This window comes from Pelodiscus sinensis, chromosome 5 (assembly GCF_052426305.1).
Source record: "Pelodiscus sinensis isolate ZL-2025 chromosome 5, ASM5242630v1, whole genome shotgun sequence".
NCBI classification, from domain to species: domain Eukaryota; kingdom Metazoa; phylum Chordata; order Testudines; family Trionychidae; genus Pelodiscus; species Pelodiscus sinensis.
In genome coordinates this window covers 106852354-106870421 of record NC_143056.1, presented here as the reverse complement: position 1 = coordinate 106870421, position 18068 = coordinate 106852354, and the positions used below count along the sequence as shown (strand labels likewise).

General features: G+C 44.3%; 1 protein-coding gene across 11 annotated transcripts in view; it reads right to left on the bottom strand.

The window, feature by feature from the left end:
• Nucleotides 1-18068, bottom strand: part of SBF2 (SET binding factor 2) — a 639223-nt gene that overhangs the window by 91320 nt on the left and 529835 nt on the right. For 8 of the 11 annotated variants that reach the window (XM_006129312.5, XM_006129315.5, XM_025187865.3 and 5 more), the window contains 4 exons: nucleotides 17598-17794; nucleotides 14766-14822; nucleotides 8715-8852; nucleotides 7102-7197 (listed from right to left, as the gene is read on the bottom strand). In XM_006129312.5, the coding sequence (XP_006129374.2) occupies nucleotides 7102-7197; nucleotides 8715-8852; nucleotides 14766-14822; nucleotides 17598-17794 (488 nt within the window). The remainder of the gene's footprint in view (nucleotides 1-7101; nucleotides 7198-8714; nucleotides 8853-14765; nucleotides 14823-17597; nucleotides 17795-18068) is intronic. The other 3 variants (XM_006129314.5, XM_006129313.5, XM_006129316.5) reach the window with 3 other exon arrangements.

Here is an 18068-nt window from a genome sequence, read left to right as displayed (position 1 = left end):
CCTAGAGAGCAACCCAGCCATGTGGCCCCTCTTCTACATACATCACCTAATAACTATCCTGTCCTCCTGGTTATATCAGCCACACACTCACCCCTCCCCATGCTTTCCATGCATCCCAGTACCTGCAGATAACTAGCGGACTCCTCTTCAGCTACCCCTGCAGTGCCATTCCCGACAGCTCAGTTTTCACCCCTTAAGAGTTCATGCAACCATCAACTAAGTCCCCCAACTAAACCAGTATCCCTTAATATACTTTGCGAACAGGTGAGCGCTAATAGGGATTTTAGAGAGGGAGTTCTCCAGGTAGAGGAGAAGCAGATACAGGAGTCTTGAGGGAAGTGTGTGTTGTGTTTGGGGCTTTCTTACTGTGTGCTGAGTTGTGTGTTTGTGAACTTCCCCTTTGCCCTCCCCACCCTTGATGGAGTGAGTGCTGTGATTGGCTATGATTGGTAGGTGCTGTGATTGGCAGGTGGAAACTGTTGGCTTCTAATTAAAGTTTGAATTCTAGAAGCCTCTGCTGATTGGCTGAGCCTTGGTAGGGGTAGGAACTTGCAGACACTTCAGAGCTTTATAAGGCAGTGGGCAAGTGACCAAGGAGCTTGTGAACAGGTGAGTGCTAACAGGGAGTTTAGAGAGGGAGTTTGAAAGGGGCGAGGGCGAGGGCGAGGTTCTCTTGCCTTTCTTTTTAAATCCTTTCTCCAGGACAGCAGCGATGGATGGTGAGAGGTTTGCTGTTGTTACCTGCACAGCGTGTGCCATGTTTGTCTTCTTCCCAGAAGAAAGAACAGATTTCATCTGCACGAAGTGCAAGCTGGTCGACATTTTGGAAGAGAAAATTAGAGGACTGGAGGCCCAAATGTCGACCCTACGCTCCATCAGAGAGGATGAAGACTTCCTCGATAGAAGGCAGCATTTAATCCTTCAAGCACGGCAGGCAGAGAAGCCAGTGAGGGCAGTACGTCACCAAGAAGAGAACTGGCAGCATGTAACTTCTAGAAGGGGAAAAAGGCCAGCATGGGAACCCGCCAATGCTATAGAGGTAAGTAATCTCTTTCAGGCTCTCTCCACAGGCTCTGCAGTGTTGAAAGCTTTGGAAGGGACCTCACAAGGAAGAAACCGGAAGGGAACACCATCTACTGGAAGGCATGGGACGCGTAGTCCTAGGGATGGGGGTTCCACGGCCACCACCCCCAAAAGAAAAGGACGGGTGGTGGGAGACTCCCTCCTAAGAGGGACTTGAGCCATTCCTCTTCAGTCCGGACCTGGAATCTCGAGAGGTGTGCTGCTTACCGGGAGCTCGAATTCAGGATGTGACTGAGAGGCTTACCAAACTGATCAAACCTTCAGATCGCTACCCCTTCCTGCTTCTCCACGTGGGAATTAATGATATGGCCAAGAATGACCTTGAGCGGGTTACTGCGGATTATGTAGCGCTGGGAAAAAAGATCCAAGAATTCGGAGCGCAAGTGGTGTTCTCGTCCATCCTCCCAGTTGAAGGGAAAGGGCTGGGCAGGGATTGTCGAATTGAGGACATAAATGCGTGGTTGAGCAGGTGGTGTCACAGAGAGGGCTTTGGTTTCTTCGACCACGGGACTCTGTTCTGGGCACAAGGATTGTTAGGAAGAGATGGGATCCACCTAATGAAGAGAGGAAGGAGCATCTTCGCGGGTAGGCTTGCAAACCTGGTAAGGAGGGCTTTAAACTAGGTTCGTTGGGGGATGGTGACCAAAACCCTGAGGGGAGCGGGAAAGTCGGATACCGGGAAGAAATGCAGAGAGAAATGAGCAAGAAAGGAAGACCCCTGTTTCGAATGGAGAAGATAGGGCGCCCAACTGGTTACCTGAGGTGTTTGTACACTAATGCGAGAAGTCTGGGCAACAAACAGGAAGAACTGGAGGCCCTGGCCCAGTCCAAGAAATGTGATTTCACTGGGATAACAGAGACTTGGTGGGATGACTCGCATGACTGGAGCGCTGTCATGGAAGGGTATAGACTGTTCAGGAAGAACAGGCAGGGGAGAAAAGGAGGAGGAGTTGCACTATATGTAAGAGAGCACTGAGATTGCTCTGAACTCCAGTATAAAGAGGGAGAAAAACCTGTTGAGAGTCTATGGGTTAAGTTTAAAGGAGCAAACAACAGCAGTGATGTTGTGGTTGGTGTCTGCTACAGGCCCTGAATCAGGTGGATGAGGTAGATGAGGCTGTCTTCGGACAACTGAGCGAATCTTCCAGATCGCAGGCCCTGGTTCTCGTGGGGGACTTTAATCACCCTGACATCTGTTGGGAAACCTATGCAGCAGTACACAGGCAATCCAGGAAGTTTTTGGAGAATGTTGGGGATAATTTCTTGACACAAGTGCTGAAGGATCCGACCAGGGGCCATGCACAGTTTGACCTTCTGCTCACAAACAGGGAGGAACTAATAGGGGAAGTATAGGTACGTGACAAACTGGGAAGCAGTGATCATAAGATGGTAGATTTCAGGATCCTGACTAAAAGAAGAAAAGAGAGTAGTAAAATACACACCTTGGACTTCTAAAGCAGATTTTGACTCCCTCAGATATCTGATGGGCAGAATCCTCTGGGATGCTAACATGAAGGGGAAAGGAGTCCAGGACAGCTGGCAGTATTTTAAAGAAGCCTTATTGAAGGTACAGAAAGAAACCATCCCGATGCGTAGCAAGAGAGGCAAACATGGTAGGAGACCGGATTGGCTTACAGGGGAAATCCTTGGTGAACTTAAGCACAAAAAGGAAGCTTACAAAAAGTGGAAACTTGGACAAATGACCAAAGAGGAGTTTAAATGTATAGTTCGAGAATGCTGGGGTGTTATCAGGAAGGCAAAAGCGCAAATGGAATTGCGACTGGCTAAGGATGTGAAGAATAACAAGAAAGGTTTCTACAGGCATTTTAACAAGAAGAAGATGATCAGAGAGGGTGTGGGGCCCCTAATGGATGAAGGAGGTAACCTAGTGACAGATGATGTGCGGAAAGCTCAAGTACTCAATGCTTTCTTTGCCTCTGTATTCACGGACAAGGTCTGCTCCTGGACTTGCGCGCTAAGTGACATAAGATGGGATGAAGATGGACAGCCCTTGGTGGGTAAAGAAGAGGTTAAGAATTATTTAGAAAAGCTAAATGTACACGAATTCATGGGTTCGGACTTAATGCATCCGAGGGTACTGAGGGAGTTGGCAAATGTCATTGAGGAGCCTTTGGCTATTATCTTTGAAAAGTCGTGGAGATAAGGAGAAATCCCGGATGATAGGAAAAAGGCAAATGTAGTGCCCATCTTCTAAAAAGGGAAAAAGGATGATCCAGGGAACTATAGGCCGGTCAGTCTTACTTCAGTTCCTGGAAAAATCATGGAAGGGATCCTTAAGGAATCCATTTTGAGGCACTTGGATGAGAGAAATGTGCTCAGGAATAGTCAGCATGGATTCACAAAGGGCAAGTCGTGTCTGACCAAACTGATTAGCTTCTATGATGAGGTAACTGGCTCTGTGGACATGGGAAAGTCAGTGGATGTTATATACCTTGACTTTAGCAAGGCTTTTGATACGGTCTCCCACAATATTCTTGCCAGCAAGTTAAGGGAATGTGGATTGGGTAAATGGACGGTAAGATGGATAGAAAGATGGCTAGAAGGCCGGGCTCAGGGGGTAGTGATCAACGGCTCGATGTCAGGATGGCGGTCGTTTTCTAGCGGAGTGCCACAAGGTTCAGTTCTAGGACCGGTTTTGTTCAATATCTTTATTAATGATCTGGATGAGGGGATTGATTGCACCCTCAGCAAGTTCGCAGATGACACTAAGCTAGGGGGAGAGGTAGATACGCTTGAGGACAGAGATAGGGTCCAGAGTAACTTAGACAAATTGGAGGATTGGGCCACAAGAAATCTGATGAGGTTCAACAAGGACAAGTGCAGAGTTCTGCACTTGGAACGGAAGAATCCCAAGCATAGTTACAAGCTGGGGACCAACCAGTTAAGTAGTAGTTCTGCAGAAAAGGACCTGGGGCATACAGTGGATATGAGTCAACAGTGTGCCCTTGCATTAAGGACGCATTGCATTAAGGACGCATTGCATTAAGAGGAGCATTGGCTGAGGGATTTGGACCTGGGGCATACAGTGGATGAGAAGCTGCATATGAGTCAACAGTGAGCCCTTGTAGCCAAGAGGGCTAATGGCATATTAGGTGGACCTGGGGCATACAGTGGATGAGAAGCTGGACATGAGTCAACAGTGTGCCCTTGTAGCCAAGAAGGCTAATGGCATATTAGGTTGGACGCATTGCATTAAGAGGAGCATTGGCTGAGGGAGTTGGACCTGGGGCATACAGTGGATGAGAAGCTGGATATGAGTCAACAGTGTGCCCTTGCATTAAGGACGCATTGCATTAAGGACGCATTGCATTAAGAGGAGCATTGCATTAAGGACGCATTGCATTAAGAGGAGCATTGCATTAAGAGGAGCATTGGCTGAGGGAGTTGGACCTGGGGCATACAGTGGATGAGAAGCTGGATATGAGTCAACAGTGTGCCCTTGTAGCCAAGAAGGCTAATGGCATATTAGGTTGGACGCATTGCATTAAGAGGAGCATTGCCAGCAGATTAGGGGGCTGGAGCATATGACTTATGAGGAGAGGCTGAGGGAGTTGGACCTGGGGCATACAGTGGATGAGAAGCTGGATATGTGTCAACAGTGTGCCCTTGTAGCCAAGAGGGCTAATGGCATATTAGGTTGCATTAAGAGGAGCATTGCATTATGAGGAGCATTGGCTGAGGGAGTTGGACCTGGGGCATACAGTGGATGAGAAGCTGGATATGAGTCAACAGTGTGCCCTTGTAGCCAAGAAGGCTAATGGCATATTAGGTTGCATTAAGAGGAGCATTGCCAGCAGATCCAGAGATGTCATTATTCCACTTTATTCGGCTCTGGTGAGGCCACATCTGGAGTATTGTGTCCAGTTCTGGGCCCCCCACTACAAAAAGGATGTGGACGCATTGGAGAGGGTCTAGCGGAGGGCAACTAAAATGATTAGGGGGCTGGAGCATATGACTTATGAGGGAGTCTGTTTAGTCTGCAGAAGCGAAGAGTGAGGGGGGATTTGATAGCAGCCTTCAACTTACTGAAGGGAGGTTCCAAAGAGGATGGAGAGAGGCTGTTCTCAGTAATGACAGATGGCAGAACAAGGAGCAATGGTCTGAAGTTGTGGTGGGACAGGTCCAGGTTGGATATTAGGAAAAACTATTTCACTAGGAGGGTAGTCAAGTACTGGAATGGGTTATCTAGTGAAGTAGTGGAGGTGTTTAAGTCTCAGCTTGACAAAGCCCTGGCCGGGTTGATTTAGTTGGGATTGGTCCTGCCTAGAGCAGGGGGCTGGACTTGATGACTTTCTGAGGTCTCTTCCAGCTCTATGGTTCTATGATTCTATTAATTTGAAGCTAGTGGAACTTCACCAGAAGCTGAAGTTTAATTTTATAGGAAAATCATTAGCAAACATGCACATTAGTTACATAAATATTTTGCTATAAATTGTCACATATTGAGCTGCACAAAACTTCCTCTTCCATGACATTTTCCCTAATTTTCCCTAATTTTTGCTCATCCTATAGCCCATGAGGTTTTTTCCCCTCATCTGTCCCTCTGCTTTTCTTTGCTGTGTCCATCATTTCACTTCCTCTTACACAGCTATGTGTTTCTTTTCCCCATGTAGATCTTTTCCATTTACCACACCTCCATGAGACCCCCTCTTCTATTCTCTTTCTCTACTGCTTCTGAGCATCTCTCTTTCACACAAAGTTATTTCCCTGTCCTGCACTCGTGAAGTTCTTTCCTCAACAACAGTCTGGTGCTTCCTCTCTCCTTTTCTCCTGCAAAGAGCGAGTTGGAGGAACTGCTGAGTGGCTGTTTCACAGTTGGGTGACTGGGTGGCTATGGGAACTGGTGGAAGCCATAAGTAAGGGTATGGCTAGTCTGCAGGGTTTTTTTGGGTACAGGAGGTATCCTGAAAAAACTGCCACGTCCCGGGAACGTGTTTGCTCTTCCACTTTTTTTTTGCGGAAGAGCAAACGCACTCTTTCGGAGGCCTCTGTATTCCTCGTTCCACAAGGAAGAAGGGGGCTTTCGAATTTTTTTCCCTGAAATTTGGCTCAGTCTGACAAAAAGCCTCTTCTGACAAAAGTATCGGAAAAAAATCCTCACAGTCTAGATGTACCCTAAGAATGATACAAGAAAAACAATCTCTGGCTGCCAAGCAGCAATCTTCAGTGGCTACAGGTGGTGACTGCAACCCAAACACTTTCTCAGTACCAGATACTGGGTACAGAATTGGGATCACTAGCAAAAATCCTTGCTTCCTTACCCAAGTCTAAAAACATAAAATGCATTTCAGTGCACAGATTTAGGCAGCCGTTGTTCAAAATAAATTCAGAATGATTAGCTCAAAGGAGAAAAGTCAAAAAACTCTGATTTCATTCCTCACAAATAAAAAACATTGTCTCTGCCTCTTAGCAGCAGCCCAAGGCCAACTCCCAGACATGTAGGCTCTCTAAGTACCAAATTAGTAAAGCTTTTTTATTGTATTAGTATTTTTTTAAACAAAACTTCATGTACACATCTCACAAAGTAAAAATGGCAGCTGGAAGTAACTTCAGACTCAGTAAGCTCATCCTCAATTGAAGCGGCCTATCTGTACAACCCATTCCAATACTGATTGTCCTAATCTGTCCTTAATTTTCCTCATGCAGATGCATCCATTTGTATATTCACAAGGTATCAAAGAATCTTTACCAACCATTATGTTGATCTGTAATGTTAGGGTTCTATAGAATTACTCATTTACAACTCTATGCAAGTCTGAGCTTGTTCAATTACTAACAATATTCTGTTAATTAATGATCATTTACTTAATTAGGCAATACAAGACACATGTTTTAACTCCATGTGTGGCTGATGAATTAAAGAATTCTAATATGTATTTTATTATTTTATAATGCAATTAATTAAAGTATAAACTAATTGTTTTTATTTCACTGCTAACATTTTATTATACGTTTCAGTTTACATTAATGCTTAGTCTTTGAGCTAGTCTTACTAACCTCCTCGAGCAAAGCTACTGGATAGATTTACATCCAAATTGCCTGGCACTACTTGTTTAACCACAGTGGACATTCTTGAAGCCCTCTTTTCAGTGCCTAAAGTTAGTCAAAAAGAATAGAGGATTAAAGAATATATTGTCATTCAGACTAACATTATTCAAATGACAAAAATGTTCTTTTCGTGGTTAACATATCTTAACTGCTGCCATTTTTGTAATTTCAGAGTGTCTTAAACTTGTTTTTAGAAATAATGTGTACATTTGCAACAATATGGAGGGTTAGATATGGCTAATGCAATCAAAGTGTTTAATGATAAATGAAGCAAAGCAGGCACAAATTTGGGACAATGTTACTTTGCAAAAAAAACTACACCATTATTTGGATACACTAAATCAATTCCACCAACTGATCAAAGCCAAGTAGACAAACTTGTTTCTAAGGGTGCATCTACATAGCAGGACTTAACTCAAAATAAGCTACGCAAATTGAGTTACGTCAATTGCATAGCTTATTTCAAAATTGGGAGCATCTACACAGCACTTATTTTGAAATAGAGCACTCTTCCTCCGACTTCCCTTACTCCTTGGACAATGAGGGTTAGAAGAGTCAGAGTAAGAAGTCCTCCAGCTTGACAGTATGTTGACATTATTTCAAAATAACTGCCTGCTGTGTAAAAATGTGGACTACGTTATTTCAAAATAACGCTAGTTATTTCAAAATGATGTTGCTGTGTAGACATACCCTAAGATGCTAATTGAGTTAGCTTTATATAAAACCTATCAGGTTATATCATATGATAACTGAAATAGAATATTGACAAACTTCATAGTGATTTTACTTGTTATATCTAAACTAGAGCGAACTGCAAGAATTTTCAATTTATTTAACCAAAATTATACCTAGAAAAAATTAAAATTCATTCTGACTGGGTAAAACAATGAAAGAACCATTGCTTGTGCACTTTCCACTACTTTTATAGATACATATAAATATATTCATGTAGGATCAACTTGTAACACATTTGCAAATTTTCATGCTATATAAAATAGAGCAGTGTTTCTCAACCTTTTCAGATTGGTGACCCCTCATTTGAAGCAAAAATTTTTTGCAACCTCCTTACATTTAATATTAAAAGACTAAAATATATTAAGGAGAATAATTATAAACTTATACTATACAATTACTATTACTACACTGGAGCTCACAAAATGTCAAGGTATTGGCTGCCCTGAAGTAATTTTGAAAATCTTATTTTCTTTGCTATAGAGTTATAACAACATTTTTAATACCTTGCAACTCTTTGGATTTCCTTTTGTAATCCCTCTGGTGCAACTCGTGGTTGAGATACAGTGAAATAATGTGCCAAATAATACAAAATTATGATCACCAAATTTAGCTACAAATTTGGCCTGACTGACATTGTTCTGAAGAATAATTTAACTTTCAACATTCTCAACACTATAGAAAACTCAGTTGCAAAAATTAGAGTGAATAAGATTTTCAGAAGCTGTAACATTAAAAAGTCATACTGAAGGAGTAAAAGAGTCTAACACAGAGACTACCACAGTGGTTTTACTTTTCTTCATTTTAGTTACAGAAAAGAACACTTTTACCTGGAGACAAAGCAATTGTTGGTCTGACGGTGAGAGTATTACTGCCGTTTATTTTACAGTGGCTGGAAACTGCATTGAGTAAGGCTTGCAGATATTTCTCCTGTTCTATGCTGCTTGAAGATTCTAAATTAGGAGGCCCTAAAAGTACAAAATAGATTAAATTATTGCTGTATTATACATAGATTTAGATTAGCTTTACAGATATATCAGAAAATGAATGGTTATTTCATTTACTGAAGGTAATTGAAGCAGATATTTATGAAGTCTTGAGAGATAAGCTATCTCTAATTCAACAGGTTAATCATTAAGGGTATGTCTAGACAGCAAAGCTATTTTGGGATACCGTCTTTTACACGCATCTGTTATTTCAAAATAGATTTTGAAATAACGGGCGCACTATTCTGGTGTCCCTGTAACCCTCATTCCACACAGATTAAGGGATGTCTCAAAATAGAGCATTATTTTGCATTTGAAATAAGCTCCTCAAGTTGTGCTAATTATGAGATAAGGGTTCTGTCTAGATGCACCCTAACATCTGGATGATTTTCGCACCATCCTGTATTAGGAGAAGAACATCACCAGACAGACACTGAAAACTATTTTATTTAAATAAAACAGCAAAATCATGTACTCTGGATTTTTTCTTCAACAGCAAACATACAATATTTTAACAAAACAAGCATAAGAATTTTTTAATTTAGTTAAACGTTCAAGTTTTTTAAAATCAGGTTTGTTTTTATTACAATTGTTTTTAACTAACATAGTTAAATTAATTTTAAAAAAACCCAAAATTAAATTGACTACATCAGCCACGTCAACATGACAAACTTAAAATATTGTCTTCTGCCAATATTGCATTGCACACAGTCATTTTCACCTTCATTTTCCTGTTTGTTCATTATCTGGAAAAGCTTTCCTGCTTTTTTCAGGTCCCTAATGATTTTTCAATTTGGAATGATTTAGTCCAAAGGAAGAAAAATATTCTTCCTACATCAGCAGAAAAAGTTACTTCTGTTAAAAGCTAGATTGTCACTTAAAGAGTCTCTGAATCCAAGTGCTTACATGATTTCCACCAGTTCCCTTGTGTGACTTTCTTTTAAACATCATCAGCAAACACATATTTCTTTAATGGTTCACCCTTAGTTTATTATAGTTGGAATTATGGAGGGATGATTGCTGGATACCCCTGTCATAACCAACTCCTCTTCTTCAGCTGTTAAGGTTTGACCCTGTACCAAGTATTGAGAATATTTGCTAGAAAATAAGCTGTAGATAGTGCTTGTTCCATTCATTTTTAATGCTTATAATTTAACACTGTCTTTGCATATTTCTCTTTTTAAGATCTCACTCAATTCCTTCAAAGTTTCAATAGCATCACAATAAAACAGCCATATCTCTGCATTTTGTTCAAGCCTACAGAAATAGGCTTCAGGGTACTTTGCAAGTGTTCAACATTTCTCTTAAGCCCAACGTTGAGAATTTTGGCTGTGACAGTGCCATCTATTCTTTTCATGATTTTGTTCATCAACTCTCATCAGATTAGGTCAGTTCTTGACATACTGCTCAAAACAGTCCACTACTGAGTTCCATTGCATGTCTTGTGGGAGAGAAAGCTTCATTCCTCTCACTTTTTTCAGAGCAGCTTCTGCCATGCGGTGGTTACGAAAGTATTCTGCAATTTCAACATTAGCCTTTGTTTCTGGAGCACTGACTGAAGTCTTTGGCTAGGAGATGCAGCAAATGAGCACTGCAAACATAAGTTATTAACTTGTGACTCTCTTAACTTTCTTGTAACTTTCTTCTCATATTGGATTCATTTGCAGCATTGTGTCCAAGCTGCATACTAGACATTGAATTTTTTTTCAAGCACTTGTTATACTTTATACTGCTACTTCTTGTGAGTATTCTGCAGTGTGCACATTTCCATTTCCTGGTGTATCAATTGTTTCTATAGGAAGACATTCCCTTCTTCTGTTGTCACACAAACACATGCAACAGGATCATTGTGGACACTGCTCCACTCATCGGGTATGTCTACACTACCCTCCTAGTTCGAACTAGGAGGGTAATGTAGGCATACCGCACTTGCAAATGAAGCCCGGGATTTGAATTTCCCGGGCTTCATTTGCATAAGCGGGGAGACGCCATTTTTAAAACCCAGCTGGTTCGAACCCCGTGCAGCGCAGCTACACAGGGCACGAACTAGGTAGTGAGGAGTGAAATGAGGAGTAACGGTAGGAAGCCTAGTTCGAACTACCTAGTTCATGCCCCGTGTAGCCGTGCTGCACGGGGTTCGAACCAGCGGGGTTTTAAAAATGGCGGCTCCCCGCTTATGCAAATGAAGCCCGGGAAATTCAAATCCTGGGCTTCATTTGCAAGTGCGGTATGCCTACATTACCCCACTAGTTTGAACTAGCGGGGTAGTGTAGACATACCCATCAAGACTCAGGTTAACAGCTTTACCCCCTAGCAATCCAGCTATTTGCCTGTAACATCTGCTCTGTCGAGTGGACTGTATCTTGAACCATGTTAATGAAGCGTGGGTTCTCAATTATATGGAAAGGAGAGTTTGTTTCATAAACAGCTGGCAATCTTTTAATCAATTACCTCTTTTTGTAATCTGCCGGTTTTTACCACAAACATATCGATGGCTGTTTTTGGATTAAGGACTTTTTCCCCCCTTTTAGCTACAGGTAATATACTGTGGTTTTGTAAAAAATGGTTACTTATTTTGTAACTGTTGTTCTTCAAGATGTGTTACTTATGTCCATTCCACCTTACCTTTAGCAGTACCTGTTGGGCCAGTCAGGGAGACCCATGCAGTGGCGCTGCTATACACGCACATATATGCCACTGCTGGCTTGCCACCGCCTCAGTTCCTTCTTGCCAGACTTTCTGATAAAGGGGAGGTGGGCGGGATTTGGAATAGACATGAGCAACACATCTCAAAGAATACGTTACAAGATGAGTAACCTTTTTTCTTCTTCGAGGGCTTGCTTATGTCCATTCCACCGAGGTGATTCCCAAGCTGAATCCCATGGAATTCAGAACCTAGTAGGAAATCAACTGCAACACCACTCAGCCAATGGCTGCATCCTCTCTAGCCTGCTGAGCGATTGCATAGTGGTTAGTAAAGGTATGGACTGATGACCAGGTAGCTACCCTACACATGTCTAATATCGGAACCTGTGCTAGGAACGCCTTAGAGGACTGTGCCCTGGTAGAATGGGCCCTGATAAAGAGGGGCCGGTTTCCCCATTAGGTCATAACATGCCTTAATACATGCCGTGATCCATGAGGACAGGCACAGGGCCGACTCCTGGCTGATGTGATCGCCACAAGGAAGGCCACCTTCCATGAAAGGTGGGACAGCGAACACATGGCTATTGGCTCAAATGGGGGTGGGAGGGCACACATGAGCCCCTTGAGCATGAGATTTAGGTCCCACTGGGGGACCAGCTCTCTAATCTGGGGATAGAGCCTGTCCAGACCCTTCCGGAAACACTTCACTACCATATTGGTGAACCCAGACCCTTTCCCATCCCCAGGGTGAAATGCTGTAATGGCAGCCAAATGTACCTGCACTGAGGAGATGGACAACCCTTGCTGCTTAAGCTCAAGGAGGTGGTCCAGAATCAGAGGGATATGAGCCTGAAAGGGTTCTATTCCCTTCTGGGCTGCCCAGCCCGAGGACCTCTTCCATTTGGCCCTATAAGATGCCCTCGTGGAAAGCTTCCTACTTTCCAGCAGTACCCGTCTAACCTGGTCCGAACATAGAAGTTCCCCACTCCTCAACCACGGATCTTCCTGGCTGTGAGGTGGAGGGATTGCAGATTTGGGTGGCACAGGTGACCCTGATCCAGCTCCTGCATCAACAAGTCTGGCAGAAGCGGCAGGGAGATGAGGTCTTCCACTGACAGCGACACCAGAGTGGTATACCAGTGCTGCCTCAGCCACTTTAGGGCCACCAGAATCACCTGGCCTGTATCTCTGCACCCTCAGGAAGACCTCATGCATGAGTGAGAAAGGTGGGAATGCATACAGGGGGCCAGCCCATTAACATGACATCCTGCATTGACCCTGGGGAACTAGAGCAGGTAAGAGCACAATCAGCCACACTTCCTGTTGGTATCTGAGGTGAACAGGTCTAGGTGGGGAGTTCTCCACCTGCAGAAAAGATGGTGGGTCACATCATCCCCGAGGGACCATTTGTGGGCAGAAAATGTCCTGCTGAGACTGTCCGCCAGGGTGTTTAGAGTCCCCGGTAGTAGGAGGCCTGACGGTGGATCCCTTGTGTGATGCAGAGGTCCCAGAGGGACCTGACAGAGAGGAGAGGATTGAGCACCACCTTGTCAATTGAAATAAAACATCACTGTTGTGTTGTCCATCGGGACTGAGACACAATTGCCCCTCAGCCAAGGCTGGAATGCCTGACATGCCAGATGAACTGTCCTCAGCTCCCAGACATTGATATGCAGTGACCGCTCTGCTTGGCACCATATACCCTGCATCTGTAGGTCAGCCAGGTGGGCTTCCTATCCCATGTCGGAGGTGTCTGTTGTAGTAAGTTGAGGGTCAGGAATATGGAGTCAGCAGGCCTAAATAGAGGCCTGTAACAAGAAAACAGCAACAGGCCTGCAATCTAGTGAGCAAGACTTTGGTTCAGTAACACAGGAGCCAAGAAAGAGGCCCTACTGATAACTGTGTAATTGTGGAAGTTAGGTCGAGCATGGAAGGACACAGGGAGGCACTGGGTACAAACTGTAAGCCAAAGGAGAGTAACAGAAAATCTTAATAAGAAATGTCTTGGTACAAAGACTCCCCAAAAACTAATGCACATACCAACCTAGGTTCAGGACCAGGTCAGAATTGCCAGCATGAAGGATAGTAAGCCCCCCTTCTGTAAGGTGAGGGGTGGTAACTAGGCAACAGAGGGTGGTAACCTGGTACGTAAAGAAGTGATGTAAGTTGTTTATACCTGTCTATAAAAGGATACCGCAAAGGGTGCTCTCTGGCTGACTTTTGGAGGGGGGTGCACTAGGTGCCTGAACGGCAGGTGTTTCTGCCTATACTTACAGAATGCACAGTAGCTTAACTTTGACTAACTGCTTTTAATATCTGTTATATGGCAATAGGCCTGCCCGGTGTTGGTACCTTGTCAACATGGGCCATAGTGCTCAGTGGTGTAACATTGTACTGATCTCTGTTACCAACTGGTAGAGCTTCGCATTTGACAATAAACTTGCTCGATTGATTTCAAACCTTGCCTGCATCTGTTGTTTCCGGGGCCTCTCAGAGATCTCCCGTGTTGACCAAAGTGCGTCCTAGATAAAGGGAGTACCGATTGTTACGCACGCAGCCGAAAGTTTGTCATGAACGACGGAGTAGAGGTCCTGGGCCAGACGACGCTGACACTGACAATTCAGACCACCAAAGGTACCAAGGTACAGAACACCAACTGCACCAAGGGCTGCTGCTGGCCAAAGGGGACTCCTCCACACACGTCCCTTTCCTGCAGCCAACAGTCCAGGGTAGACAGGACCTCTAGTGGGATGGTCACCAACATGTTGATGTGATCACAAGCTGGCCTGAAGTACCTCGCTAACCAGCCCTGAAATGAGCGCAGGTGTAGCCTGGTGTACTGAACTACATACGTGCAGGCTGCCATATGGCCCAGAAGTCTCATGCAGTTTTTTGCTGTGGTCAGAGGTGCAGCCACAGAATGATATCCCTCATTGTCACAAACCTGGCACTTGGCAGGGATGCCCAACCTGTCATGGCATCCAGCCTTGCCCCTACAAACTCTATAACTTGCGTGGAGTCGAGGACTGACTTTTTCTCGTTCAGCATGAGTCCTAGGCGGGAAAAAGTTTCTTGGACCAGGGCTATGTGAGGCAACACAGGGCTATGTGAGGCAAAACTTCTGTCGACAGAAGCCTGTAGTCTAGACATACCCCAAATGTTTTCCTCAAAAATGAGAATTCAAGAATAGCCCAGAAGGAAGACAGGCAGTCCTTAACACAGAAGTATGACATAAAAAAGTTTACCTACCTGAAGATCCTGCATGTTCAGACATGTTCCTTTCACTATTTTCAATGCATCTTCTTCCTGACAAGGAACACTTCTCATGATGTTGTTTCATTTAGGCAACCAGGCCTTGCATTTCTTTGTTGCACTGTTTGCATTTTGCACACATGCTTGTCTTATACACAGGTACAGGAACTTCATTAAAATATTCCCAAACTGGGTCTCTTTTATGGCTTACTGCCATTATAAGTTTTCTCTTCTAGTGAGAGAACAGTATGGTAGCTCTCAAATCAAGGAAGGCTACTTAGAAAGACCTCAAGCACTCTGGCATATGCTGTTCAAACAGTTTCACTTTTGTTTCTATTGATTGTCGCTCGTTCTTACTTGACCTCCAAATTTCTCCTTGTCCCGATCTATTCCATTCCCAACAATTTTGTATTCATTGAACTTTTTGAAACTTTGCACTTTAGAGAGAGGTAAGGGTTTGATTCTGTGTACACAAATTTGCAGAAGCACAATAGGCTTGAGGTCCGCTAGGGTATGTCTACACTACAAAGTTAATTCAAACTAACGGACGTTAGTTCGAATTAACTTTGATAGGCACTACACTAGCACTCCGCTAGTTCGAACTTAATTCAAACTAGCGGAGCGCTTAGTTCGAACTAGGTAAACCTCATTCCACGAGGACTAAGCCTAGTTCGAACTTACTAGTTCGAATTAAGGGGTGTGTGGCCCCTTAATTCGAACTAGTGGGAGGCTAGCCCTCCCCAGCTTTCTCTGGTGGCCACTCTGGCCAACACCAGGGAAACTCTATTGCCCCCCTCCCGGCCCCGGAGCCCTTAAAAGGGCATGGGCTGGCTACGATGCCCGTGCCAGGTGCAAGCCTGCCAGCACCCAGCCAGCAGACCCTGCACCTGGCACGGCTTGAGCCAGCCACCTGATGCCCCCCAGCCCTCCCCTTCTTCCCGGGACCAGGCTGGCGGCTCCCAGGAGCTTGCCCAGGACCGCAAGAGGCAGGCACCTGCCTGGTCCAGTGCAGACATCGTGGACTTTGTCCACGACCTCCGCACTAGGCACAGGAAAGCGGCCGTCTAGGGCAGGAGAGCTGCCAGCCTGGCCACCCAGGAGCAGGTTTGCATGAAAATCAAGGTGGTCCACTGAGACCCCCAACCCTGAGCCCTGAGCTTACAATGGCTGTACTGGGTCAGACCAGAGGTCCATCTAGCCCAGTATCCTGTCTGCCGACAGCGGCCTACCCTAGGGACCTTGGAGGGGATGGACCAAAGACAGTGACCAAGCCATTTGTCTCGTGCCATCCCTCTCCAGCCTTCCACAAACTTCGGGTAGGGACACCACTCCTACCCCGTGGCTAATACCACTCCATGGACCCAACCTCCATGAATTGATCTCACTTCTCTTTAAACTCTGTTCTAGTTGTAGCCTTCACAGCCTCCTGCAGCAAGGAGTTCCACAGGTTGACTATTTGCTCTGTGAAGAACAACTTTCTGTTATTAGTTTGAAGCCTGCTACCCATTCCTTTCCTTTGGTGTCCTCTAGTCCTTCTATTATGGGAACTAATGACGAACTTTTCTGTATGCACCCTCTCCACCCCACTCATGCTTTTATAGACCTCTATCATATCCCCCCTCCATCTCCTCTTTTCTAAGCTGAAAAGTCCCAGTCTCTTTAGCCTCTCTTCATATGGGACCTGTTCCAAACCCCTGATCATTTTAGTTGCCCTCCCCTCTCCCACCCTCTCTCTTCCCCTCTCCCACCTCCTTTTCCTAGTCTCCCCCAGTTTTGTTCAATAAAGACAGATTCCATTTTTGAACACAATTGTCCTTTATTTTGTACATCAGGAAGGGGGGCTAGGGAGGGGTAAGTGGAAGGTGGTGAGGGAGGAATGGGGTACGAGCCCCCGATGGGGAGGACTGGGCTGGCTCTGCGCGCTTCTGGGGGTGGAAGCTCTCCTGCAGCCCCCCAATTGCCCCCTCTCCGCAGATGGCAGCCTGCGGCAAGTGCAGCCGGTCTGATGACCGAGTGCTGTGATGTGCCCAGTGTGGGTACTCCGGGCACTCCAAGCCAGGACTGCTTTGCAAGCAGGGCACCCCTGAGAACTGTCTGTCCGGGGTGGGGGTCGGGTCCCTTTAAGCACAGCCCTCAGCTAGCCTGAGACAGCAGCTCCATGCTCTAAGTCCTCATCTGATGTGCTGCCGGCACTGCTTCCGGCCATCCTTAACCCCGGTTCAGGGTCCACTCTGTGTGGACATGCTAGTTCGAATTAGCAAAACGCTAATTCGAACTAGTTTTTTAGTCTGGATCCGTTAGTTCGAATTAGCGCTGTAGTGTAGACATACCCTTATTTCTCACCTCTCTATATTATTTATTTATTTAAAACATTTTTACTGTTAACAAGCATGTTATCTCTGGAGACATAAACCCACAATTTGAGAAATTCAAACCTAAGCATCTCTGATGTCATCCTGTAGACTGAGCATTGAGTACCATTGTGTAGGCAGAAAGATTAACCTAATCTGTACAGAAGCCTCTGGAACCCCATAAGATGGGGTCCCTAATCCATGAACTATTGGAACTCATTTACAAAATTTGTCTTAAATATTACATGGATATGTTGTCTCATATTATATAATTAGAATTTATAATCCCTATTCTATGATGAGATATCTTTGAGCTTTAATGTATCTTAATTAAAAACTATCCTTAGATAGGTTTATTCCTCAAAAAACATTTTATCAGAAAAAATCCGATTTAAATAAAAAATCTGATTTAAATAAAAAAAATGCTCCTATTAAAAAAATCACTGATTTTTATCCTCCTGCCAGCAATTCGGCTCACCTGCAGTATGTGTATTTTGAGGTTTGAAGAGGCCAACAACTCCCTTTCCATGGAAGCCCCCAGCTCTCAGCAGCAGAGTACTGATTTTTGAGTTTTTCCAGCAGACAACTGGCAGGCGATTATGACGATAACAACGAGCTACCCTGTGCAAACTGCTGTCCTGCACAGCCTGAGGTACTACCAAAAGTCCAGGATAGCTATATTAATCAATGGAGAGAAATTAAGAAGATAATTAGACTTCTTTTCAAAAGATTCTTCCTCTTCCCTGTTTCAAATCTGAAAACAATATCTATCTATCTATCTATCTATCTATCTATCTATCTATCTATCTATCTATCTATCTATCTATCTATCTATCTATCTATCTATTCACATTTAACACTTTTTAAAGAAGAGCTAATTTTTCTAACAGATTGTAGTCCAGATTATTATTTTGGTAGGATGAAACACATTAGAATTTTTTAACAGAAG